Below are 27,537 nucleotides of genomic sequence, written 5' to 3'. Positions count from 1 at the left end.
TGCCACTATTATTATTATTACAGGTTCATCAGGTCAGACACTCAGTCCCTGTCTCACATGGGGTTCACAGTCTAAATAGGAAGGAGAACAGGTATTGGGTCCTCATTCGGCAGTTGAGGAAAGCGAGGCACAGAGAAGTAAAGTAATAATAAGGATGGTATTTGTTAAGCACTTACTATGTGTTAAGTTCTCTACGCGTTGGAGTAGATACTAGCTAATCAGGTTGAACACCGTCCCTGTCCCACAGGGAGCTCACAGTCTTAATCCCCATTGAATAGCTGAGGGAACTGAGCCCCAGAGAAGTGAAGCAACTCACCCAAGGTCACACAGCAGACAAGTGGCAGAGCCAGGATTAGAACCTAGGTCCTTCTGACTCCCAGGCCCAGCTTCTAGCCACTAAGTCACGTTTCTTCTTAAGGTCACACAGCAGGAAAGGGGCAGAGACAGGATTAGAACCCAGGTAGCCGGGTACCCGTTTGTGGATCGTGCTAAGCCTAAAACAGACTTGTGTTAGGGGAAGAGTGTTCCCTCACCCTCCCATCGCATTATATCCAAATCATGTTATGAAAACCCATGTTGTAGCAGAACTGGCTATATTCTTCTTGTCACCCCCTCGGCCCAACCTTTACATCCTTTCTCCTGGCCTGTTTAGGCAAAAGTGATTGATCCTTTCTGGGCCACAGTTTCCTCCTCTGCAAAATGGGGACATTAGTTGTTCTCCCTCACTCTTAGACTGTGGTCCCCCATGTGGAACAGGGACGGTGTCTAATCCGATTACTCTCTACCTACCCCAGCGCTTGTCTCTTGCCACATAATAAGCCCTTAACACCGTAATTATTAAGTATAAGATATCCATTATCGCACTGGTTTCTGGCTTTCAGCAGATTCGGCCTCAATTTCTTCATCTGCCTAGGAGTAGCTCTCAATAGATGAGAATGCTGTAGGAACTTTGTTAATGGCTAATCAGCTTTGAGATTATTAAAATAAATAGAATTGGGAGTCAGGGAAAAGTGAAAAATTGGGAGAGGGAAAAGTATCCTCTCACGGAAAGGAACTTCAAGTTTGCTCTCAAAAAATCTGATCGTATTGCGTTTCAGTAGTGCAGCAGCTCAAGCATGAACTGAAAAATGCCTGTAAGAATGCATATGAAAATATTTAATGATTATTGAATATGCTTTGCTTGCCCTTATCCTCCCCACTCAAAAAAAAAAAATCCATTATGAGACCCTTATCTTCACTAAGTAGAAACTTAAAAAATGTCCTTCGGAGTTACTGACAGAATATCCGAGTTAAGGGAGGTGATTTGATCACATTTCCAATGTAATTTGTATTTTTGAATTTAGTCCGCAGGCTCTCGTTAATCGTATAATAAACTACTCTCGGTAGCATTCGTTCCAATATAGTAGCTTTTGTGATGTTCCGTAGAGGGTTACTATTATTACGCCATCGTGTTCATCGGTGTTACAGGGAGGGGGAATAGTCGGGTGCGAGACATCTGTATGGAAATGCTACAGGGGCTGTGGGACTTGAAATGCGTAGGTGGCAGGGAGAGGCCTCCCAGGGGGTGAAGCGATGTCAGGCTTTGAAGGCGGGGAGAGCCGGGGAGAGCCGCCTTCTGGGGTGTGAAGGGGGGAGGGAAGTGGGCGAGAAAGAGGTCGGCCACAGGAGAAATGAGAGCGAGGCACCGTGAATCAGTTGGCTTGGGAGGAATGAAGATTGCAAGCTAGGGTGTAGTGGGAGAGAAGAGAAGAGTGGGAGAGAGCTGAGTGGCTTTAAAGCCAATGTTGAGGAGTTCTAGGTCAATTGGAGAGGAATGGGCAAACCCTCAGCGGTCTGTAAGGAGTGGGGAGACGTGGGTAGTGTGGCGTTTTCTCCATCTAGTCAGCAGAGTCAGGGATGGAATATAAAGGGGCAAGACTGGAGGCAGGGAGGGCAGTGAGGAGACTGAAATGGGAAACAGACAGCGACTCTCCCACTCCCTTCTGCGTCACCCTGACTTGCTCCCTTTATTCATCCTCCCTCCCAACCCGCAGGACTTTTGTCCACACCCGTAATTTATTTATTTCTAGTCATGTCTGTCTCCCCTTCTAGTAATAATTATTATGGTATTCATTAAGCACTATGTGCCAGGCACTGTTCTAAGCGCTGGGGTAGATACAAGGTAATCAAGTTGTCCCATGTGGGGCTCACAGTCTTAATCCCCATTTTACAGATGAGATATCTGAGGCACAGAGAAGTTAAGTGCCTTGCCCAAGGTTACACAGCAGACAAGTGGCAGAGTCGGAATTAGAACCCATGTCCTCTGACTCCCAAGTCCGGGCTCTTTTCACTAAGCCATGCTGATACCATAAACTTATTGTGGGCAGGAAATGTGTCTGTTTATTGTTATTTTGTACTCTCCCAAGTACTTAGTACAGTGCTCTGCACACTGTAAGCACTCAGTAAATGTGAATGAATGAATCGAATGAGTTAAACTGGAATATGACAAGCACTGAGTTGGCTGTGTTGATGGAGAAGAAGGGAAGGATTCTAGAAATAACAATAATAATAACAATGTTGGAATTTGTTAAGTGCTTACTATGTGCAGAGCACCGTTCTAAGCGCTGGGGTAGATACAGGGTCATCAGGTTGTCCCACGTGAGGCTCACAGTCTTCATCCCCATTTTACACATGAGGTAACTGAGGCACAGAGAAGTGAAGTGACTTGCCCACAGTCACACAGCTGACAAGTGGCGGAGCCAGGATTCGAACCCATGACTTCTGACTCCCAAACCCGTGCTCTTTCCACTGCTTCTCTATACTGAATACTGAAGGGGAAGAACTGCCCAGATTATCTTTCTACAGCCACGTTCAGGGCACCTCACCTCCCTCCTCAAAAATCTCCAGTGGTTTCCTATCCACCTCCATATCTAACAAAAACTCCTCACTATTGGCTTTAAAGCTCTCCATGACCTTGCCCCCTCCTACCTCACCTCCCCTCTCTCCTTCTCCAGCCCAGCCCTCACACTCCACTCCTCTGGTGCCGCTGACCTCCTCACTGGGTCTCCATCTAACCTGTTCCGCCGCCGATCCCCGGCCCTCATCCTACCTCTGGCCTGGAACACCCTCCCTCCTCAGATCCTCCAGGCAATCACTTTTCCCCCTTTCCAAGCCCTTCCGAATGCACACCTCCTCCAAGAGGCCTTTCCAGACTAAGCCCCACATTTCCTCAGTTCCCCCTCCCTTCCGTGTCACCCTGCCTCACTCCCTTTGCTGTTCCCCCCTCTCTCCGCCCCACAGCACTTACGTGTATATATCTATAATTCTATTTAAATATATTGATGCCTGTTTACTTGAATTAATGTCTCCCCGCTCAGACTGTGAGCCCACTGTGAGCAGGGATTGTCTCTCTTTATTGCTGCATTGGTATTTTCCAAGCGATTGGTACAGTGCGCTGCACACAGTAAGCGCTCAACAAATAGAGCTGAATTAATGAATGAATGAAGAGTCTAGGCTAATGCCGCGGTTGCGGGCTTAGGAAACTGGGAGGAGGGCGATTTTAGCAACTATGTTGAGAGACTGAGGGGGAGGAGAGATCTCAGGTGGCAAAGGTGAGTTTGGTTCTTGAGATACCAGTGGGACATTTCTTCTGGTGCTTGTCCTAATTCTCTTTTATCTTTTTTAAACAGGAAACTGAAATTGACACTCTCCACCAGTTGGTTGTGGGTGCAACGGAGAACATCAAGGAAGGCAATGAAGACATAAGAGAGGTGGGTAGCCATTCCATCAATCGACCAACGGTATTTAATGAGCACTTACTGTGTGCAGAGCATTTTACTAAGCGCTTGGGGGAGTCTGATGTAATAGAGTTGGTAGACCCGATTATACAGCGGCTAGCTGGAGACTGCCTCGGTCCGTGCCATCCCAAAATGTCGCTACTCCCCTTCATTTCTAATTTGCAACTCTGCAGGACAGTGGGCCCCGTGGCACAGAACTCAGATCGGTACAAGTCCTGGGCCTTATGGATCAAGACAGATTGATATTTGTGGTATATGTGTTCTCTGGAGAGCAAGCGAACCCTGTTGTCCATTTCATGGTGTTGACACTGTCTTAAAAATATCCACCCCCCCCTCCTGTGTCAACCGAGCCATAATCTGAAAAGCACGGTCTCAGAACCAGGCCGTGCCGACTGGAGTCTTAATTTAGTTGTCTCTTTCGCATCCCACCGAAAAGCGGTCGATTTACTTTTTTATCCAGTCAAATTCCGTAAAACGTTGTTTAATCATTAATTGGGCAGAACTCTTAGGGCGGACCACTGGGTGGGTGTTGAAAAAGCCCGGGGTACATGAGATGGGTTGGAACTGCCACAGTTCTGACAACGGTCCAATGTAATTTGAGGGATTATCTGCCTAGTGAAAGTCTTTAACAGAATGGGGCAAAGTGGGGCGTTTTTCACCTTGGAAAACCTCTAACTTAATCTTATCATCCCACAGGCAATTAAAAACAATGCTGGATTTCGTGTATGGGTTCTTTTCTTCCTCGTGATGTGTTCATTCTCCTTGCTCTTCCTGGACTGGTACGACAGTTAGTTTGGAGGACATTTAAAAAAAACCACCAAAAACAACCCTCGTCCCTCACCTGTGTAAACATGAAAATCGCCGCCAAATATTTCCCTTGAGACCAGGCCAACCGTATCCTCTTCCAAGCAGACGATGACACCACTGTGGTTGAAATATATCCCGACAAAGCCATCTGCATATGTATCTGCAGAAAGACAAGCTCCCGGACAGACGATGAAAACCCGCCTTTTAATGCCTTCAGTATCTGTGTGAAGACGGAATGACTGAAGGTAGGCCCCGGTTCGATGAGCTAAGAGAAATCTGTTTTAAAAACTGCAGGAGGAGAGTGCAGACCCCAGCGAGCTTAAGGCGGGGGAACTACACAGTGGCAAATAGGCCCTGCCACTAAACAAATCTTCCGGGGGCCGGGGGGCGGGGAGGAACACAGAGAAAGACAGTTGGTGCTTCCATCTTGTTAGCCTTCAAGGAAAAGCATGGCTTAACCGCCCCTCCTCCCAGCAAAGCGATCGTCTCTCTTTGTGTCCCCGTCGCTTCTCATCTGGGAGAATCGATTAGCCGCTCATTCGAAAGGCCCTTGTAACAGCGGGGACCGACAATCTGAAGAATTTAAGCAGCTTTTATTTAGGAGAGACTGAAAGGGAGGGAAAACCAGATCGTGGAATGAAGGGGCGTGCCAATTACCCCAGACGGATTAGGGAGACCCAAGTCAAAGTCCCTGACCCTTTCAGGATGGGGGAGATGGAGCCGGGCTGAACTGGAACCGGGGGATCGGCTGTCAGAGATGGGGCCACGTCAGATCCAGGACAGACAGAAGGAGAGGCGATCCGTCGGGCCCGATCTCTGACAATTGGGTTTCGAGACTAAAGGGAAGGCGGGGGAGAGGAGAGGCTGGTTTCGCTCGAAGGGACCACCATCGGGAAAGTCACCCCAGGGTCAGACGTGACTGGACGGGAAGCGCTGTCCTGCCTTGACCCCGACGTGCCCCTCTCCTCACAACGCCTCCATTTCAGGCTGTCTGTTTCAAAAGGATGCGGCTGGTCATCTCGGGATATGCAGGGGCGCTAACGATAACCTAGGAAATGTGCAATGGTGGGGGCCACCCGGTTTGACTTCGTTTATGCGGAATGAAAATGACAAATGTTATCTGTGATTTCTTCCGTGTGCAATAAAGTACACCTCTACTAGAAAACGCAAACACAGTCTGGTTTACTGTGGTCACGTGGGCTGGAATTCTGTTTATTTTGGTAAAACAGAGATGGGTTTGAGGACAGAATTATTGCCACTCGTTAGTGGATAGAGCTCGGGCTTGGGAGTCGGAGAATGTGGGTTCTAATCCCGGCTCTGCCCCTGGGCTGCTGTGTGATCTTTGGGCAAGTTGCTTCACTTCTCTATACCTCAGTTACCTCATCTGTAAAATGGGGATTAAGACCGTGAGCCCCACGTGACTACCCTGTATCTACCCCGGCACTAAGAAAAGTGCTTGGAACATAGTAAGTGCTTAATAAATACCATCATTATTAATATTATTATCCTGCCTTGCCTGAAAACCTTACACACAGTCCCTAATTTTATGGTGTTCACTTAATTCTGGGTTTGATACTGAAATACAATTCCGGGGACACGGACCCTTTTCTCTATCAGGCAGAAACACCCACGGGTATTAAAATATTGTGGTGACCCCCTTGGTCCGGATGACGAACCGATTACCGGCTGACTGCCGGTTACCTCTGTCTCTCGCCTACCCCGACGTGAGTCTCTGGCCGCGACCGCTGGAAACACCACATTCAAACGACATGAAGGAAAATGTGTGAATGTCGTTTATATTTAATTTGTCTTACACACTTATTTTAACTGGCAATTCTGTAACTTCGATTTTAATGTTCGGAATAAAATTAAAAACATGGGCTCCATACAAAGGGGGCGAAACGGAAGCCATTTCGCAGGCGGGGCCCTAAGCCTCCGGGGACACGGTCTTCCTGTCCCATTTCTTACATAAGAGGGTCATCGGGCCGGATCACGGAACTTCCGGGAGCGTCAAACCGAGACAGCCGCCGTCTTTTTCGCTTGGTCTGCCCCAGCAGGGTTGAAAAATGGAACCGCTCGCAAGCAGGATCACGAACCCAAACCCAAATCATAACGCGGTAGAAAAAGAAGCAAGGCTACGACTTCCTTCGGGTGAGACAATCATCGAGTGGATGTGCTAACGTTATATCTACAGAGAGGACGGGCGGCTGTTTCTTCAACACCACCAGACCGGCGACGGCGCGCTCTAATTAGAGCGATGCTGTTACACGACTGCGGGGCTTTCGGAGTCGAAGATGTTCCACTTCCTTCTTCGGTCTACCTGACTCGGGTTTCCGCCCACATCTTTCCCCAGATGCTCGTCCCAGAGGAAATGAATGCAGGGAAATTCGGTTGACAGCAATAATAAAACAACATTGAGCATGCCCCGTTGCAAAAGACTTCATCATCACTTACAAATCAACGACAGTGAAGAAAGTATATGAAAATTATGCGACCTGACTTTTTCCCTTCATTCTCGAAACCAGGCGTTACCGCGCCTCGCTGCTATCGGAGCAGATAGCGGCTCGTCGGAGCTGAGGGGGAGAACGTTTAACGACAGCTCTGAGCGAAGCGCGAGATCACTCTTAGTTATGGCTAAGGTGTTCGGTTTGCAAAACTGCAAGGTGATTTAAATTTTTTTCTTTTCTTTTTTTACAAAACCCAAGTACCAGTTCAGACAGTAAAATGCGCAGTAAATCCAAACCCCTGAAAATCCACTGTAAATTAGTTTTATGACAGCACCCCGTAAATTCCCCAAAGGATCAAAATTAGGATTTTGTAACTTGTTAAGAGATGCCAGGGCTCTTAAAGCGATGCTGAAATGCAGGCGGTTTGATGCCCGTGGGTATTCTGTACCACGTTTTATTGGCCAAGCAGTATCAGCAAACGGAAGCAATTGCACCATAAATATGAGTAACCTCTAAATGATCCATAATAACTTAATGAAATGTTCCTTTAAAGTCCCTCCGTTACCTTCAAGCGACACATTGGAAGCAACGAGCCTGGCCTACTAAGCCGATTTCTCAGCGGCTTCGGTCTCCTGCTCTGACAGTTTCTCTTCGGACAGTACCGACATCCAAGGAGACACCGAGCGGGTGATGGTCTGCTTGGCCAGGTTGTAGTGGTTTATGACGGTGTAAAACTTCCCTCGGCCGTTGGAGTCTTGTTCGGCGTAGTAGTTCTCTAATCCTGCTGGAATGCATTGGTTATTCTGAAAGAAAATTGCAAACTCTTTAGCCCCAGATGCTCTCCCCGACCACCCCTCCACCTCTGGAGGTTTTAACCCAAACGACACCTCCGTCCAGAGATGCCACCTAATCAGTCGATGGTATTTATCGAGCACTTGCTGGATGCGGAGCGCTGTACTGAGCGCTTGAGGGAGGATAATATAACACAGGTGGTAGCCACGTTGTGAAAATTGAACTGACAGGATTTGGTGAACATAAAATTGAACATGTGTGGTGAATGAGAGAGATGAGTCAAGGATAATGCCAAGGTTCTGGGCTTGTGTGAAACAGGAAGGATGGTGTGGCTGTCTGCAGTGATTGAAAAGTCAGGGGAAGGATAAAGTGTGGGTGGGAAGATGGGGAGTTCTGTTTTGCACATGTTAAATTGGAGGTGATGACAGGGCATCCAAAGAGCTTGTCTTGAAGGCAGGAGGAAATGCGAGGCTGCAAAGAGGGAGAGAGATCAGGGCTGGAGATGGAGATTTGGGAATCATCCACATAGAGGTGGGAGTTGAAACCAGGGGAACGAATGAGTTCTCCAAGGGAGTGGGCGTAGATGGAAAATAGAAGGGAACCCAGAACTGAACCCTGAGGGATCCCCCCAGCTAGGGGTGAGAGGCAGAGAAGGAGCCCACAGAGGAGACAGAATGAACAGCCAGAGAGATGAGGAGAATGAGGAGAGGAGAGAATCAGCGAAGCTAAGTCTGGATAACATTTCCTATGGAAGGGGGAGGGGCACAGCGTTGAAAGCAGCTGAAAGGTCGATGAGGATCAAGACAGAGTAGAGACGGTTGGATTTGACAAGGAGCTCACTGGTGACCTTTTAGAGGGCGGTTTCGGTGGAGTGAAGGGGACGGAAGCCAGATTGGAGCAGGTCAAGGAGAGAATTGGAGGTGAGGAATTTGAGAAAGTGGGTGCAGACGACTCGCTCAAGGAGTCTGGAGACGAATGGTAGGACGGAGATGGGGCGATAAACTGGAGGGAGCCATATGGTCAAGGGAGGGTTTTTCTAGGATAGAGGAAACGTGAACATGTTTGATAGCAGTGGGGGAGAAGCCATTGGAGAACAAGCAGTTGAAGACGGTGGTCAGGGAGAGGTAAGTTCTTTGACGAGGTGCGAAGGGATGGCGGGGGTGAAAGGGGTGGATTTTGAGAGAAGGCAGGAGATCTCCTCTTGAGCTACTGCTGGGAAAGATCAATCGATGGTATTTATTGTACACTTACTATGTGCAGAGCACTGTTTAGCTCTTGGGAGAGTACAAAAGAATTAGCAGACACATTCCCTCCCTATAAAAGCCTATCTTCTAGAGAGGGGGAAGAGGATTCCCCCCTTTAGACTGTGAGCCCATTGTGGGCAGGGATTGTCTCTCTTTGTTGCTGAATTGTACTTTCCAAGCGCTTAGTACAATGCTCTGCACACAGTAAGTGCTCAATAAATAGGACTGAATGAATGGACATGAAAATGAATGAGTAATTTATATTATAAAATTTAAAGGTGTATATGCTGCGAGGAGCACATAGGAAAGACAGGAGAGTTGAAGAAGGGAGAGGAGAGGAGCAGGGGAGATTTTAGGGAGATCACACCTGATTGTTTCCGTTTTCTCAATAAAGTATGTGGCCAGGTCATTAGGGGCAAGAGGAGGGGTGTTTGGTGAGGGAGTTAACTATCCAGAACTACTGGTGAGGGCAACAGACATGGGAGTCAATAAGGATGGATAAATCACTTTGGCAGGCAGGGGAGAGGGCAGAGTTACAGCATGCAAGTGTGGCATAGTGGATAGAGTAGGTCCGGGAGTCAGAAGATCATGGGTTCTAATCCCAGATCCACCACTTCTCGGCTGTGTGACCTTGGGGAAGTCACTTCTCGGTGCCTCAGTTACTTCATCGGCAGAATGGGAATTAAGACGGTGAGTCCCATGTGGGACAGGGACTGTGTCCAACCTGATTAGCTTGTATCTAACCCAGTGCTTAAAAGCAGTGCTTGACAAATAAGTAATCGCTTAACAAATACCACTATTATTATTACTGTTATTATTCCTGCCCAGACTGGGCCAAGGGACATCCAGCTTCAGGTACAACTCAACTTGCAGTTCCTGTGGTGTCTGAGCAAGCACAGGTCCAAGCGGTCAAGATCCCCATCCGGGATGGAAACAGGATGGTTTCTGTTCATGACTCTACAGTTCCCCCACCAGAACGTAAGCTCCTTGAGGGAAGGGATCATCTCGGAGCCCCCAGAAGGATGGAGGCCACTGTTTAATTCCCACCTGGGTATTCTCTCCCGGGGTTTAGTTCAGGCCATGAACAGTTCAGTTTAGTTTAGGCCATGAAGCCGCGTTGCCTAATGGGTTGAGCCTAGGCCTGGAAGTCAGAAGGTCATGATTTCTAATCCCGGCTCCACCACTTGTCTGTTTTGTGACCTCGGGCAAGTCACTTTACTTCTCTGGGCCTCAGCTCCCTCATCTGTAAAATGGAGATTAACACTGTGAGCCCCGTGTGGGGCAGGGACTGCGTCCAACCCAATTATCTTGTATCTACCCCGGCGTTTAGAACAGTGCCTAGCACGTAGTAAGCACTTAACAAATACCATAATTATTATCGTTATATGAGGAGGGAGGGTGTTCCAGACCAGAGGCAGGACACGGGCTAGAAATCGGCCGGAGACAGCCTAGATGGAGGTTCAGCGAGAAGGTCAGCATTGGAGGAGCGGAGGGTGCAGGCTGGGTTATAGTAAGAGAGTAGCGAGGTGAGGTAGGAAGGGGCAAGCTGATTGTCTGCTTTAAAGCCAACGGTGAGGAGTGTCCGTTTGCTGAGGAGGTAGAAGGCTAACCACTGGAGGTTCATTGAAGAGTGAGGAAACACGGACTGAACATTTTTGTAGAAGAATGATCCAGGCAGCAGAGTGAGTGAACTATGGACTGGAGTGGACTGGGAGGTCAGCAAGGAGGCTGATATAGTAATCAAGGCGGACGTGAATATAAATAAATTCCGGACATGAACATTAGGGCTGTGGGGCTGAGGATGGGGTAAATTACCTGTGCTGAAGAGCTCAGGTCTAAGGGCAATGCAGAAAGAAGAGGGAGGAGGGGGAAAGATGGTTTAACCGGGGAAGGGCTCTTAATAATAATAATTGTGGTATTGGTTAAGCGCTGATTATGTGTCAGGCTCTGTACTAAGCACTGGGGTGGATACAAGTAAATCGGGTTGGACACAGTCCCGGTCCCCTGTGGAGCTCAGTTTCATTCCCCATTTTACAAATGAGGTAACTCACACAGAAGAGAAGTGGTGGAGAAGGGATTCAAACCCATGACCTTCTGTCTCCCAGGCCCGTGCTCTATCCACTACATCAGAGGGCTGTGTACTCCAGCCCCATGATACTTAGGCAGATATTCTTATACTCTTTTATTTCCCCTATCTAATGTACATCTCCACCTCACACTGTGAGCTAGTTGTGGGCAGGAATCTCATCTACCCCCTATGTTGACTGTACTCAACTCTCCCAAGCATTTAGTACAGTGCTCGGCCTACAGTAAGGGCTCAATAAATACCACTGATTGATTGATAGGCTGCATTGGGGGATGAGGGCATGCCCCTCTGACTCAGTGAGCCTGGCTGGACAAGATCGGGGGCATGGAAGGGAGGAGAGAGAGAGTTGGGGGGCAGGAGTATAGCGTGAGCATTTTATAGTGTGCTGGGAATCAGAAGGACCTGGTTCTAATTCCAACTCCACCACATGTTTTCTATGTGACCTTGGGTAAATCACTTCACTTCTCTGGGCCTCGGTTACCTCATCTGTAAAATGGGGATTAGGAGTCTGAGCCTCCTGTGGGACAGGGACTGGTTCTAATCTGGTTAACTTGTATCTACACCAGGGCTTTCAACAGTGCTTGGCATAGAGTAATCGCTTAACAAGTATTTATTGTTATCAATATTATCATCGTTATTATTATTTCTCCCCCACACGGTTTTGCAAGAAAGCCTGGGTGGTAGAGGACTGCTGTGTGCGGCCAAAGGGGGAGGTGAGAGGGTAGCCATTTAATTAATTCATTGATTCAGTCAGTCGGTCGCATTTATTGGGCGCTTACTGTGTGCAAAGAATTTCAAAACCCCTGGCCTAGTTTGACCCAGAGGGGCCCAGGACGGAAAACAGGGCTGCTGGGAGGAGGGAGAAGAGTCGGAGCCGAGCGGTGGGGAGCGGAAGCAGAAGTCTCCTCCTGGCCACGTCTGGGTTTAAGGCCGGAAGGAGACAGATGGAACCCGATGATTGATTTATTTATTAAGGGGTATTTATCGAGTGCTTACTGTGTGCAGAGCACTGAACTAAGCACCTACTAATCCTACCTTGATTATCAGCCACCTTGCTGACCTCCTATCTCCTGTCTCTCCCCACTCCAGGCCATATTTCACTCTGCTGTCCAGATCATTTTTCCACAAAAATGTTCCGTCCATGTTTCCCCCCTCCTCAAGAACCTCCAGGGGTTGCCCACCCACCTCCACATCAAACAGAAACTCCTCACCATCAGCTTTAAAGCACTCAATCCCCTTGCTCCCTCCTACCTCACCTCACTGCTCTTTAATTTCAACCCAGCCCTCTGTTTCCCCAGCTGTAAAATGGGGATGGAATACCTGGTCTCCCTCGTTGAGGGTGAGCCCTCAGCGTGATTACCCCGGGGCTTAGTACAGCGGTTAGCACGTAGTTATTATTATTAAGCGCCATCGAGTCGTTTCCGATTCATAGAAACTCCATGGATATACTTTCTCCAGAACGTCCCGTCCTCTGCCATAATCCACAACCTTTCTAACGGTTCTTCCGTTATCGTTATTACGGTCGCTATCCATCTAGCTGCCGGTCTGCCTCTTCCACATTTTCCCTGGACTTTTCCTAGCATTAGCGTCTTCTCCGGAGAATTAGTCCTCCCGATGATGTGTCCCAAATATGCTAATCTAAGTCGAGTCATTTGGCCTTCCAAAGACCACTTCGGCTTAATTTGCTCTAAAACCCATTTGTGCTTAAAAATATAAAAATGATGGTAATGGCAAGATGACAGCAGAATGAACACAGCCACCCCACTCTGCTCACCCTCCTACCTCTCTGAGGCCCCTTCTCCCGGCCCCGAACCCCCTCCCCCAGCTCTCCGGGAATGTAGTCAGGGCTCGGTCGGTAAGAGGGAGAGGGCCCGGCTGGCGCTCCCACCATCACCTTCTCACCGTGGAGGCTTGCGGGCGGACCACGTGAGATGGGCAGACCCAGTCGCGATCCTGTAAACAGCCACTCACCCCGCCAGGGCCTCAACAACCACCACCACAAGGTCACCGAGTCACCGCGTCCCGCCACTGGGCTCTGACGGACTCCAGTCACCCCCCAAAACCACCCTACACAAACAACCTTAAGGAGTCCCCTCCCCCTGCTCTGAGCTTTCTCTTCCCCTCTCAGTCCCCTCCTCTGGCTCTGAGGCCCCCACCACTGTCTCTGAGCTCTCTCTTTCTCTCTCCTTGCTCTGAGTTCTCTCCCCCAGCTTCGAGCACCGCCCTTCTCAACCCTGAGCTCTCTCACCCTCCCCAGAGAGCCGGGGTCCAGCGGACCGCTCACCCTCCCCGGCTTCCAGCCTCTCCGTGACCGTGGGAGATGGGACCACGGGGCCGCCAGGACGGCCAGACAGACCCAGTGAGCATCATCATCATCATCATCCTGGTATTTATAATAATAATGGTACTATTTTAGGACCAGAGTAGATAAAAGGTAATCAGGCTGTCCCATGTGAGGCTCACAGTGTTAATCCCCATTTCATAGATGAGGTAACTGAGGCAAAGAGGAAGTGAAGTGACTTACCCAAGGTCACATAGCAGACAAGTGGCAGAGCCGGGATTAGAACCTTCGTCCTCTGACTCCCAACTCCGGCCTCTTTCCACTAGGCCATGCTGCTTCTCTTAGGCCGCAGAGGGATAGTCCCACCTCCACAACAGCCTCCCGCTTCCTTCATAGAGAAGTTCTTTCCCTCCGCCAATAAACATTGCAAATAAGCTCAATCTACAGCTCCCACCAGCCGGAAGACTTCAAAAGCCCTGCCCACCAACAGGCCTGGCCCCAAGGCGCTACTCTCTCGGGGCACCGACCGCCACCAAACCGACGAGTAGCCCCAGGACGGGCTGTATCACCTACTCAACATTCATCATTCAGAAATAGAAAGCGCTCCACGACTCTACTCCCAAACCTCTGAAAATACCCAGTGTGCAACTGGAGAAAGCAAGATGCATTCCCCCATCGTTTCAGAGGCTGAAGTCTCTTTTTACCTTAAAAACAAACCCTTCTGGGCAGGTGTGGTCATACTTGTAAACCTTGTAGACAACCAGAAAGACAACACAGGTGAGGAACGCCAAGGCAAACAGGACCAGCACAGTTACCTGCAGTTAGAAAGAGCAGAGGAGTCTGTTAGGGCAATTCAACACACATCATTTGGTTCTTCTAGCCTCTGTAATGGAATTTCATGGAATTGTGGGCTCCTTGAGAAGAGGGAACATGTCCACCGACTCTCTTGTATTCTCCCAAGCATTTAGTACCGTGCTCTGCACCGAGTAAGCGCTCAACAAATAGTTAAGAGAAGCAGCGGGGCCAAGAGGAGCACCGTGGCCTAGTGAATAGAATATGAGCCTGGGAGCCAGGATTAAGGATTTGAATCCTGGCTCTGCCATTTGACTGCTGTGTGGCCCTGGGCAAGTCACTTTGCTTCTCTGGGCTTCAGTTATCTCATCTGTAAAATGGGGATTGAGACCATGAGCCCCACGTGGGACAGGGACTGTGTCCAACCTGATTTGCTTGAATCCACCCCAGCAATTAGTAAAGTGCCTGGCACTTACTAAATGCCATTATTATTATTATCATTATTGTTATTAAGTCACTACACTTCTCTGGGCATCAATTACCTCATCTGTAATATGGGGATTAAGACTGTGAGCCCCATGTCGGACAGGGACTGCTGTGTCCATCCTGATTAGCTTGTTTCTAGTCCAGCACTTAATACAGTGCCTGGCACATGGTAAGTGCTTAGCAAACACCATTTTAAAAAAGCCACAATTGATAGATTGAAACACAGATGAGGTCAGAGGCTTAATGGGGTTGACCTTGGAATGCAAAGAACACGAAACAGATCGCCACTAACCCAAGCAATCGATCAAATCCACCATACTTGTTAAGTGTTTACTATGTGCCAAGCACTGTACTGAGCACTGGGGTAGATTTATGATAATCAGAGTGAATATATTCCCTGTCCCACGTGGGGCTCACAGTCTAAGTAACAGGAAGGAGTTAATCCCCACTTTACAGATGAGGTAACTAAGGAACAGAGGAGTCAGGTGACTTGTCCAAGGTCACACAGTGGACTACAAGCTCCTATTTAGACTGTGAGCCCCATGGGGGACATGGACCATCTCTATCCTGATTAACTAGTATCTAATCCGGTCAATCAGCCAGTCTTATTTATTGAGTGCTTATTGTGTGGAGAGCACTGTACTAAGCACTTGAGAGGGTACTATATAATAATAAACATACAGGTGCCCGGCCTGCAATGAGTTTACAGTCTAGAGGGGGAAACAGACATCAATATAAATAATTAAATGACAGATATGGACATAAGTGCCGTGGGGCTAAGAGAGGGGGATGAATAAAATTCAGGGTGACGCAGAAGGGAGTGGGAGAAGAGGAAAAGAGGGCTTAGTCAGGAAAGGCCTCTTGCAGGAGATGGGCCAGCATTTAGAACAGTGTTTGACACGGAGAAAGGACTTGAGGAATATACTAATAATAATGGTGGTGGAGGCTGGATTAGAACCCAGGTCCTCTGACTCCTAGGCCTGTGCTCTTTCCCCTGCTTCCCCACACAGGGAATGTGTCTTTTTATTGCTATATTGTACTTTCCCAAGTGGTTAGTACAGTGTCCTGTATCAGTAAGCACTCAATAAACATGACTGACTGCTTACTGAGTAGCAGGCCCTGCAGTAAACACTTGGGAGAGTAGCAAGACCCACAGCCCTGCCCTCAAAACGGCTACAACCTACTGGGGGAAGACAGACTAAAATGTTGTACGGAATGAAAGACGGAGGAGGATACATGGATAAAAGGATAATAATAATAATGCTGGTATTTGTTAAGCGCTTACTATGTGCAGAGCACTGTTCTAAGCGCTGAGGTAGATACAGGGTAATCAAGTTGTCCCCCGTGAGGCTCACAGTTAATCCCCATTTTACAGATGAGGGAACTTAGGCCCAGAGAAGTTAAGTGACTTGCCCACGGTCACACAGCTGACAAGTGGCGGAGCTGGGTTTTGAACCCATGACCTCTGACTCCCAAGCTCGGGCTCTTTCCACTGTGCCACGCTGCTTCCTAAAGCAGGAAGGAACACATACACACTTCAGGATGAAACAGCTGAATCATTCAATGTTAAGATAAAGACATCGACAAAGATATAAATACATTCCTGTGTACCCCAGCACCGAGGATAGGACTGTGATACCCAGATGTGGAGTGGTTAAATTTAGATTTGGGTTTGTTTTTTGTTTTGGGTCGAGGGGGGTGGGGGGTAGAGACGGAGGGCTCGGCTGCATAGATGTGCTGCCTAAGAGAATTCCTCCGAAAGAGACTCCGTTACGTGCAATATTTGGAAATCAGGAAAGGGGAGTGGAGAGGGGCAGGCGGCGGGCGGCAAAGGTTGAATGAAAGGATGCCTCCCCCCCCTACCATCCCTCCTGCTGTCTGAGCACACAACCTGGGATGAAGGAAGGTGCATAGGAAGTCAAAAGAGAGCCATCTTCCACCCTCCTCCTCAGGTAAACACAGGTGAGCACGACAGCCATTATTCTCCTCACTCTTCTTCTCTCTCTCTTTTTCTCTTATTCTTTTTTCTCTCTCTTTCTCCCTGTTTCTGTCTCTCATAGTCAAACACTCCCAGCTCCCTCCTCCCAGTGTTCGGCTTCCAGGTCTGTCACCACCCAGCTCTCGCACAATCCCCCCTTCCCCGCCTCACTCCCGGAGTATCTGTGCCCGGGTGTCTCTGCTACCTCTGGCCACCTAATAATAATAATAATAATATAGTAAATGGGGTATTTGTTAAGTGGTTACTATGTGCCAAGCACTGTACTAAGCACTGGGGTACATACAAGATAATCAGGTCCCACATGAGGAAGCAGAACAGATACTGAGTTCGCATTTTGCAGATGAGGGAATTGAGGCACAGAGAAATTAAGTGACTTAACCAAGGTCACATAGCAGGTACACTGCCGAAGCAGGATTAGAACCCTGGTCTTCTGACTCCCAGGCCCACACTCCTTCCGTTAAGCCACACTGCTTCTCAGCTCCAACGTTAACACGTCTGAACCTGAAGTCATTTTTCTAATGGTATTTGTTAAGCTCTTACTATGTGCCAAGCACTGTACTAAGCTCTGGGGTAGATAATCAAGATGGACACAGTCCCTTGTTTCACATGGGGCGCACAGTCGAAGTGTGAGAATAGGTATCGAACCCCCATTTTACAGATGAGGAAACGGAGGCTAGAGGCCACAAGGCAAGAGGCAGAGCCGGTATTAGAACCCAGGTCCTCTGACACTCAGGCCAGCGTTCTTTCCGCTAGCCCAGTTTCGCCACTCACAGTCTAAGTAGGAGGGAGAATAGGTATCCCCATTTTACAGTGGAGCAAACTGAGATCCGGAGAAGTTAAGTGACTTGCTCAAGGTCAAAGAGAAAGCGAGTGGCAAAGGTGAGATTAGAACCTAGGTCCTGCTCCAGCTTTTCCACCTACTAAGTCATTTTAGCTCCTTTAGCACCCAAGATATCTATGCCATCGTGTCACTAAGAAGGGACTGGTTTGAGTAGTGGCCAGTTCCTACAGAAGAGAAGCAGCCTGGCCTAGTGGACAGAACACGGATCTGGGAGTCAGAAGGAACCGAGTTCTAATTCCGCCTCCGCCACCTATCTGCTGTGTGCCCTTGGGTAAGTCACTTCACTTCTCGGGACCTCAGCTATAAAATGGGCACTCAGACTGTGAGCCCCGTGTGGGACGGGGACCGTGTCCAACCTGACTAGCTTGTCTCTACCCCAGTACTTAGAACAGTCCTTGACACAAAGCTTAACAAACACCGTCATTATTTTCATCTGATTATCTTATATTTGCTCTGATGCAAATACAGAGCTTGCCACAAAGTAAGTGCTTGACAAATATGACAATTATTAATGGAGTTAGAAAGCATGATCCTTGCCCTCAAGGAGTTTATGGCAGGAGAGCAAGTCGCTCACGCACACCCACACACAAACTACCTATATTCAGCATACAACTATATTTCTATACATTGATATATATGTCCTTCATAATCAAGAGAGACATCACCGTCGGAGAAATTGAGTGGGTGTGTGCCTGAAAGCGCCAGTCACATAAAGTCTCTGTTATTCTGTGTACACAAAAAGACCACCCCTTGTTATGTCATCATGCTTGACGTTTGCTCCATCTTGCAGTGCTTTCTCCTCTGACTCCTTGCCTGATTATTCCACACAATAACAATAATAATTATGGTACTTGTAAAGCGTACAAGCTTATGCTTAAAGAGAGTCACTCCTTTAATCAAATCAATAGTATTCATTGAGCGCTTGCTGTGAGCACAGCACCATACTAAGTGGTTGGGAGAATAAAATAGAGAGTACAAGACAACAAAGGTTCCCTGCCAAAAAGGAGCAGTGTTGCCTAGTGGATAGAGCACAGGCCTGGGAGTCAGAAAGTCCCGGGTTCTGATGCCGGCTCTGCCACTTGTCTGCTGTGTGACCTTGAGCGAGTCATTTCATTCATTCAATCGTATTTCCTGAGAGCTTGCTGTGTGCACAGCACTGTATTAAGTGCTTGGAGAGTACAATTCAGCAATAGAGAGAGACCATCCCTGCCCATAACACGTACAGTCTAGAAGAGGGGAGACAGATGTCATTTAACTCCCGTGTGCCTTAGTTTCCTTATCTTTAAAGTGGGGATTAAGACTGTGAGTCCTATGTGGGTCATGGACTGTGTCCAACCTGATGAGCTCGTATCAGGGCTTGTATCAGGATGAGCTTGTCCAGGGCTTAGAACAGTGCCTGGCACATACTAAGCGCTTATTAAATACCATTCCAGAGTTCCCAGTCTAGAGGGGGAGACAGACATTAAAATGAATTAAATTACACACACAAAGTGCTGTGGGGCTAAGGGAGGGGTGAATAAAGAGTGCAAATCCAAGTTCAAGGGTGATTCAGAGGAGAATGGGAGAAGAGGAAAAGAGGGCTTAGGTGTGGAAGACCTCTTGCACCTTGCTGGTCTGTTCTCACCAACGGACTCCCAGTTTTCGCCCAGGAGGCAGCAGTGTCTGTTTCACAGTGTCCTTAAGACCCTCCCCCTGCCCTCCTGGCTTTCAATTCCCCAGTCTCATCTCTCCATCCAGCAGCTGTTCGGGTCTCCTGCTGTATCTCCTTCTCCTCCCATGTCTCGCCCAGCATGGCTGTGTTTTGGCGAGCAGAACTCAGTTAGGAGACAGATGACATTCCAGAACTTCATCGGTAGGGATCGCGTCTTGCCATTTGCTATTGAATCCGGCCCACAAACGACGCCGATGGAACTGACTGCTCGAGGAGGGATTCTGGTATCCTAACTTCTCTCTGCCCCTCTCAGGGTGGCACCTGGAGAGTTTCCAATCTCTACCAGTCTCGGCTATGGGAGGGAGAGTCAAGCAGAGGACTGTCCATTCCATTCCTAGCTTGGTCAGAGGCTAGCGAGTGGCAGGCCATCTGCTACTAGTCAAAACTCCCGTGCTGGGCAGTGGCGGCACAGGAGAGAGTTGACGGTAGAGACTCGAGGTGACCGTGCGGAAGGCGGCAATGGTCAACCGCTGCTGGATTTTGACGAAGAAAACTCTGTGGATCCACTACCGGAATGATTGTAGATGGAGAGCAGGGCGTTCTGGGAGACGTGTCCATGGTGTTGCTATGGGTCGGAAACGACTCAGCGGCATACGACCAAAAAAAGAAAAAAAAACTTCTCTCTGGCCTCTCCTCAGTTTCTTTCCTCTGCCTCACACCTCCTAACTGTTCTGGGTCCCTTTCTGTTCTCCTTGGCAGGTCACTTTCATTCATTCATTCAATCATATTTATTAAGTTCTTACTGTGTGCAGAGCACCGTACTAAGCACTTGGGAAACTACAGTACAACAATAAAGAGTGACAATTCCTGCCCACAACAAGCTCACCATCTCGGGTGGTGGGGTGGGGGGCGGGGGAGAGAGACAGACATAAATGCAAGTAGACATCAATAAAAATAAATAAAATGACAGATATTTATGTAAGTGCTGTGGTGCTGGGATGGGATGTGGGACAAGGACTGTGTCCAACCCAATTTGCTTGCATTCATCGCAGCATTTAGTAAAGTGCCTGGCACATGGTAAGCATTTATATGCCACTGTTATTACCACCATTATTATTATCTTCCATCTATACATATTCCCTTAGAGAACTCATTCACTCCCCTGGCTTCAACTACTATCTCTATGTGGATGATTCAGCATGGCTCAGTGGAAAGAGCCCGGGTTTGGGAGTCAGAGGTCATGGGTTCGAGTCCCAGATCTGCCACTTGTCAGCTGTGTGACTGTGGTCAAGTCACTTCACTTCTCTATGCCTCAGTGACCTCATCTGTAAAACGGGGATTAACTGTGAGCCTCACATGGGACAACCTGATTACCCTGTATCTCCCCCAGTGCTTAGAACAGTGCTCTGCACATAGTAAGTGCTTAACAAATACCAACATCATTATTATTATTATTATTACAATTCCCAAATCTGCATCTCCAGCCTTGAGCACTCTCCCTCTCTGCAGTCTTACGTTTCCACCTGCCTTCAAGAAAAGTCTACTTGCCTGTCCCGCCGGCACCTCAAATTTAACATATCCTAAACAGAACTTTTTATCTTCCCACCCAAACCTTGTCCTTCTCCTGACTTTTCTGTTACCGTAGACAGCACCAGCATCCTTCCTGTCTCACAAGGCCGTCACCTTGGTGTTTTCCTCATCTCTCTCTCATTCAACCTGCCATCATATCCTGTCGGTTCAACCTTCATATCGCTAAAATGCACCCTTTCCTGTCCAACCAAACTGCTACCACATTAATCCAAGCACTTGTCCTATCTCATCTTGATGATTGCCTCGGCCTCCTCGCTGACCTCCCAGCCTCCTTTCTCTCCGGTCCAGGCCATGCTTCACTCTGCTGTCCGGATCATTTTTCTTCAGAACCATTCAGTCCCCATTTCCCCATTCCTCAAGAAGGGGGCCACCCGATCACCTCCTCATCCAACGGAAACTCCTTAACATCCGCTTTAAAGCACTTAATCACCTTGCCCCCTCCTACCTCCTCATCTCACTGCTTTCCTACTGCAACCTAGCCTGCACACTTCACTCCTCTAATGCCGACCTTCTCGCTGCACCTCAATCTCGTCTATCTCACCGTCGACCTCTTGACCTCATCCTGCCTCTGTCCCGGTACACCCTCCCTCCTCAGAACCGACAGACGATCACTCTCCCCACTTTTAAAACCTTATTAAAAGCACATCTCCTCCAAGAGGCCCTCCCCGACTAAGCTCTCGTTTTCTCTTCTCCCACTCCCTCTGTGTCACCCTTGCAATTGGATATGCCCCCTTTACTCACCTCTCCCTCAGCCCCCACAGCCCTTATGTCCCTATCTGTAATTTATTTACATGACTGTCTCCCCTTCTAGACTATAAGCTCATTATGGGCAGGGACTATGTCTGCTTTAGCTCTGCCCCCTCCTCTGCCCGGCAAACATTATTTCTCCATCTTTATTGCCTCCTAAGCTCCATTGCTCTCACCATTCCAGACATTTAACTCCCTCCTCAAACCCCAAGTGCTTAGTATAGTGCTCTGCATACTGTAAGTGCTCAATAAATACAATTGATTGATGGCCTTGTTCTGGCATCTTCTAAAATCTGTCCTGCTCTGAGGGCCCCCTTATGCCCTTCTCCTACCCTCCCCATGCCAACTCCATGCCACGCCATTCACGTGAAGCAGTCTGCCGACCACATACCCGGGACTGACCTTCTCCTCTATCCCTGTCCTCCCCCAAGTTCTCCCACCACCATAGACACCACCACCATCCTCCCTGTCTCACTAGCCCACGACCTCGGCATTATCCTCGAGTGTTCTCTTTCAGTCAACCCATGTATTTGGTCTATCACCAAATCCTGTCACAACATCAGTGCTTAGAACAGTGCTCAGTGCTTAGAACAGTGCTTGGCACAAAGTAAGCGCTTAACAAATAAAATTATTATTATTATCTCTAAATTCTGCCCCTTTCTCTCCTTCCGATCTGCTACCACGCCTGCCCAAACACTTGTCCTAACCCACCTTAATAAGGATGGTAATTTTTAAGTGCTTACTATGTGTCAAGAACTGTTCTAAGTTCTGGGGCAGATATAAACTAATCAGGTTGGACGCAGTCTCTATCTCACATGGGGCTCACAGGCTTAATCCCCACTTTACAGACGAGGGAACTGAGGCACAATGAAGTTAAGTGACTTGCCCAAGGTCACACAGCAGAGGCAGGATTAGAACCCAGGTCCTTCTGACTCCCAGGTACATGCTCTGTCCACTAGGTCATGCTGCTTCTCCACTTTGCTACTGCCTCAGCCTCCTCGCTGACCTCTCCGCCTCTTCTCTCTCCCCACTCCGGTCCATTCTTCTCTCTGTTGCCTGAATCATTTTTCCAAAAAACACATTCTGCACAGCTCTCTCCACTCCTCAAAAGTTCCCAAATGGTTGGCCCCAACTCTCCACATCAAGCGGAAATTCCTCACCCTCAGCCTTAAGGCACTCAATCAGTTCTCTCTCCCTGCCTAGCTTCGCTCCTCTCCCGCCACTCCCCAGCCTACACATTTTGCTCCTGTAACACCAACCTGTTTTCTTTTCCTCCATCATGTCTCTCTCATCGTCGACCCTCTGCTCACCATCTCCCTCCGGCCAGGAACCTCCTCCTCTTCATAACCAAGAGTCCACCCCTCTCCCCATCTTCAAAGCCCATCGAAGAATCAAATCTCCTTCAAGAGACCTTCCCCGACTAACCTGTCATCCCCCAACCCTACTCGCCCTCCCTTCTGCGTCACCTCTGTGCCCCTTAAGGACACTGATAATCAGCCCACTTCCAGCCCCACAGCACTTACGTCCGTATCCTTATACTCTGCTGCTTTCCCTATTGGAAATGGATTTTAATGTCCATCTCCCCTCCTAGATTTTAAGTTCCTTGAGGACAGGGATCATGTTTACCAAGCCAGTTGTATTGTACTCTCTCAAAGCTTAATAAAGTGTCCTGCACACAGTTAAGCGCTCAATCAATACCAGACAGATTGATTTCCAAAGATCAACATATCACCCTGATGAAGTCCCACACGGAAGAAGACAATGATAAACCACTTCCATATTTTTCCCAAGAAAACTTTGCGAATCCACTGCCAAAACGATTGCGGATGGAGGTGGGGCGTTCTGGAAGAGAGATATCCATTGAGTCGCTCTGGGTCGGAAACGACTTGAGGGCATAAGACAAGAAGTCCCACGATAATAATAACATTTGTTAAGCGCTTACTATGTGCCAGGGGCTGTACTAAGCACTGGGGTGGATATAAGTCTATCAGATTTGGACACAGTCCCTGTCCCTCATGGGGCTTACAGTCTAAATCCCCATTTTTTTTTTTACAGGTGAGGTCAATGAGGCCCAGAGAAGTGAAGTGACTTGCCCAAGGTCCCACAGCAGACAAGTTGCGGAGTCTGGATTAGAACCCAGCTCCTTCTGACTCCCAGGCCCGGGCTCTATCCATTCATTCATTCAATCACATTTATTGAGTGCTCACTGTGTGCAGAGCACTGTACTAAGCACTTGGGAGAGTACAATACAATAATAAACAGTCACATTCCCTGCCCCCGACGAGCTTAGAGTCTACACCATGGGAGACAGATATCAATACTGATAAATAAAATGACAGATATATACAAAAGTGCTGTGGGGCTGGGTTGGGGGGAGAACAAAGGGAGCAAGTCAGGGAGATGCAGAAGGGAGTGGGAGATGAGGAAAAGTGGGGCTTAGTCTGGGAAGGCCTCTTGGAGGAGGTGGGCCTTCAAAAAGCCTTTGAAGGTGGATAGAGTGATTGCCGGATTTGAGGAAGGAGGGCATTCCAGGCCAGAGGCAGGACGTGGACGAGGGGTGGCCGGCGAGGCAGGCAGGCGAGATGGAGGCTCAGTGAGAAGATCAGCACTAGGCCACGCTGCTTCCCCATGCAAAAACTCCTGGAAAAGCAATGTCCTGCATCGTCTTCAAAGTTCTGGGGCCTGAATGCCCACGGCAAAGAACAGATTGCTACAGCTGGGTACACGCCACCAAGGAAACAGAAACAAAATCCCAGAACCCAGCCAGCTCCCCATAGTTGATATGAGGCTAAATCTGGCAAGGGAGCTCTGAACTGAGGCAGCCTCGCTGGGAGGGAAGGGAGAGGCTGTGGAAATCTCCAGCCCTCAAGCCCCAGCCCAGATCTTCAAAACGACTGGGTTTCTCTGTTTTTCGTAACAGGGTCCTTATTCAAGCTGGATAGATGTAAAAATCCACCAGGTTAATAATAATAATAAGAATGTGGGTATTTGTTAAGCGCTTACTATGTGCCGAGCACCGTTCTAAGCGCTGGGGTAAATACAAGGTCATCAGATTGTCCCACGTGAGGCTCACAGTTAATCCCCATTTTACAGATGAGGTCACTGAGGCACAGAGAAGTGAAGCGACTTGCCCACGGTCACACAGCTGACAGGTGGCAGAGCCGGGAGTCGAACCCATGACCCCTGACTCCGAAGCCCAGGCTCTTTCCACTGAGCCACGCTGCTTCTCTACATCCCTTTAGAAAGTAGATATGTGTCTTCCTTTCCCCACAGCTGCTTTAGGCATTTAAAGAATTGTTTATTAGTTGACAGGGCCGGGCTTGCACCACGTGGGTCCCACTGGCGCTAAGCTTTGGTCCCTGCCTCCAACTGAGACTTCTGAATAAACGTCAAGGGAAAAGGCTGAAGGATTGTTTTGCTGTGGAAAATGATCCCCCGACTGGTACAGAGCTATTACTTTAGAAATACTTAGAGCCAATTCCTAATCTAAAAGGAATTCCGGGAGGAATTCCCCATTTTTCCAAAGGCCTACTCCCTTCTGTTTCGGTGGGACAGATGACGCAGAGGATGTATCTTTTTACTTGACGGAGATTATAAGTATTGTTATTATTACTAGTACTTTATCTCTCTGCCTGTTCTCTCTGGGGAACAAAATGTGGGTCCTCTGGGCTAGGAAAAGGCTCTGAGAAACAGTCCTTTCAAAGGTCACCAGTGATCTCTGTCTTGCCAAATCCGACGGCCTCTACTCCATCCTAATCCTCCTCGACCACTCAGCTGCCTTTGAAACTTCTACTGGAAAAGTTATCTAACCTTGGCTTGACTGACTCCTGGCTTGACTGACTCCATCCTCTCTTGGTTCTGCTCTTATCTCTCTGGCCACACATTCTCAGTCTCTTTCGTGGGGTTCTCCTCTGCCTCACACCTCCTAAATCGGGGCCGGGGGAGGGGGGTGTGCTCCACAAGGTTCAGTTCTGGGTCCCCCTCTATTTTCCATCTACAGCCACTCCCAAGGAAAACTCATTTGCTCCCATGGCTTCAACTACCACTTCTATGCAGATGACACCCACATCTCCATCTCCAGCCCTGATCTCTCTCCAGGCTCACATCTCCTCCCGCCTTCAAGACATCCCCACTTGGATATCTTCCCATCGCCTCAAACTTCACATGTGTAAAACTGAGCTCCTTATCTTCCCAACCAAACCCTGTCCTCCCCGACTTTTCCATCACTGCAGGTGGCACCACCATCCTTCCTGTCTCACAAACCCATAACCTTGGCACTATCCTTGACTCCTCTCTCTCGTTCAACCCACATATTCGATCTGTCAACAAATCCTATCACAACATCGCTAAAATTTCCCCTACATTAATGCAATCATTCATCCTATCCCACCTGGATTACTGCATCAGCCTTCCTGTTGACTTCCCAGCCTCCTGTCTCTCCCCACTCCAGTCCACACTTCACTCTGCTGCCCAGATCATTTTTCTACAAAAACGATCCGGACACATCACCCACTCCTCAAAAAACTCCACCGTTTGCCCATCCACCTCCATATCAAACCAAAACTCCTCTTGTTTGGCTTTAAAGCTGTCCATCCCCTTGCCCCCTCCTACCTCATCTCCCTTCTCTCCTTCTCCAGTCCAGCCCACACACTCCACTCCTCTGGTGCTCGTGCTCCTTCTCACTGTGCCTCCACCTCACCTGTCTCGCCCTTGACCCCTGGCCCACGTCCTACCTCTGGCCTGGAACGCCCTCCTTCCTCAAATCCCCCAGAAAATTACTCTCCCCGCCTCCTTCAAAGCCTTATTGAAGACATCTCCTACAGGAGGCCTTCCCAGACTAAGCCCCACTTTTCCTCACCTCTCACTCCCTTCTGCATCACACTGATTTGCTCCCTTTTCTCTTCCCCTCTCCCAGCTCCAAAGCACTTATGTACATACCTGTCATATCATTTATTTGTATTGATGTCTGTCTCCCCCACTTTAGACTGTGAGCTCACTGTGGGCAGGCAATGTCACTTTTTATTGTTGTATTGTACTTTCCCAAGCACTCAGTACAGTGCTCTGCGCACCGTAAGCGTTCAAGAAATACTATTCAATTTGATGAACAAATAAACAATTAGTAAAAATAATTATTATTCATATTTTTCTTAGTATTATATTCATAGTACTATTCCTATTATTAGTAGTGTTTTTAATAGGATTAGCATTATTAGTAGTATTAGTATATTAGTAGTATGGCATTTTATATTTCATTACAGTAGTATTGTTATATGTATTATAGCAATAGTAATAATAATAATGGTATTTGCTAAGCACTTGCTAGGAGCCAAGCACTGGATAGATCCAAAATCAGATCAGACCCCCATCCCTGTCCTACAGGGAGCTCACACTCTAAGGGCGAAGGAGAATAGGATTTTTTTTTTTCATTTTACAGATGAGGAAACTGAGGATCAGAGAAGTTAAGTGACTTACCCAAGGTCACACAGCCGGCCAATGGCAGATCTGGAACGTGTCTGTTAATTCTGTTAGCTTGTACTTTCCCAAGCATTTAGTACAGTGCTCTGCAGATAGTAAGTACTTAATAAATACCATTGATTGATTGGGATTAGAACACAGGTCCTTTGTTTTTTCATATTTATTGAGCGCTTACTTCATTCGATGGCATTTATTGAGCACTTACTGTATGCAGAACACTGTATTAAGCACTGGGGAGTGTACAATATAACTTTGACTTCCAAGGCCTGTACTCTTTCCACTAGGCCACTCCGCTTCTCAGTCCTTGGGTGATTTAGAAATTGAAATATTAATCTCTTTCAGTATATGATATTCTAAATGATACCCCTCTCCTTTTAACTGGAGAGCTCAGGAGAGCCTGTGCCATGAAGATCACTGTCCCAGATGAGGCTAGGGGGAACTACGGCACAGAACACTTGTGTGACGTCAGGGGAAACACAGGATTCAGCAATGGTATTTTCTGAGCATTTACACTGTGCAGAGC

General features: G+C 48.2%; 2 protein-coding genes across 2 annotated transcripts in view; one reads left to right on the top strand and one right to left on the bottom strand.

The window, feature by feature from the left end:
• STX18 (syntaxin 18) overlaps positions 1-5,754 on the top strand; it is a 145,463-nt gene extending 139,709 nt beyond the window's left edge. Inside the window, exons 10-11 of the mRNA XM_029063092.2 lie at positions 3,669-3,749; positions 4,473-5,754. Of these exons, the coding sequence (XP_028918925.1) occupies positions 3,669-3,749; positions 4,473-4,568 (177 nt within the window). The 3' untranslated portion in view covers positions 4,569-5,754. The remainder of the gene's footprint in view (positions 1-3,668; positions 3,750-4,472) is intronic.
• A 599-nt stretch (positions 5,755-6,353) lies between these two features.
• Positions 6,354-27,537, bottom strand: part of NSG1 (neuronal vesicle trafficking associated 1) — a 40,228-nt gene continuing 19,044 nt past the window's right edge. Inside the window, exons 4-5 of the mRNA XM_029063568.2 lie at positions 14,138-14,248; positions 6,354-7,833 (exon numbers count right to left, since the gene is read on the bottom strand). Of these exons, the coding sequence (XP_028919401.1) occupies positions 7,633-7,833; positions 14,138-14,248 (312 nt within the window). The 3' untranslated portion in view covers positions 6,354-7,632. The remainder of the gene's footprint in view (positions 7,834-14,137; positions 14,249-27,537) is intronic.

Source organism: Ornithorhynchus anatinus, chromosome 4 (assembly GCF_004115215.2).
Source record: "Ornithorhynchus anatinus isolate Pmale09 chromosome 4, mOrnAna1.pri.v4, whole genome shotgun sequence".
Classification (NCBI taxonomy): Eukaryota; Metazoa; Chordata; class Mammalia; order Monotremata; family Ornithorhynchidae; genus Ornithorhynchus; species Ornithorhynchus anatinus.
The sequence above is the reverse complement of the archived record's forward strand: the minus strand, read 5'-3'. Positions and strand labels throughout refer to the sequence as shown.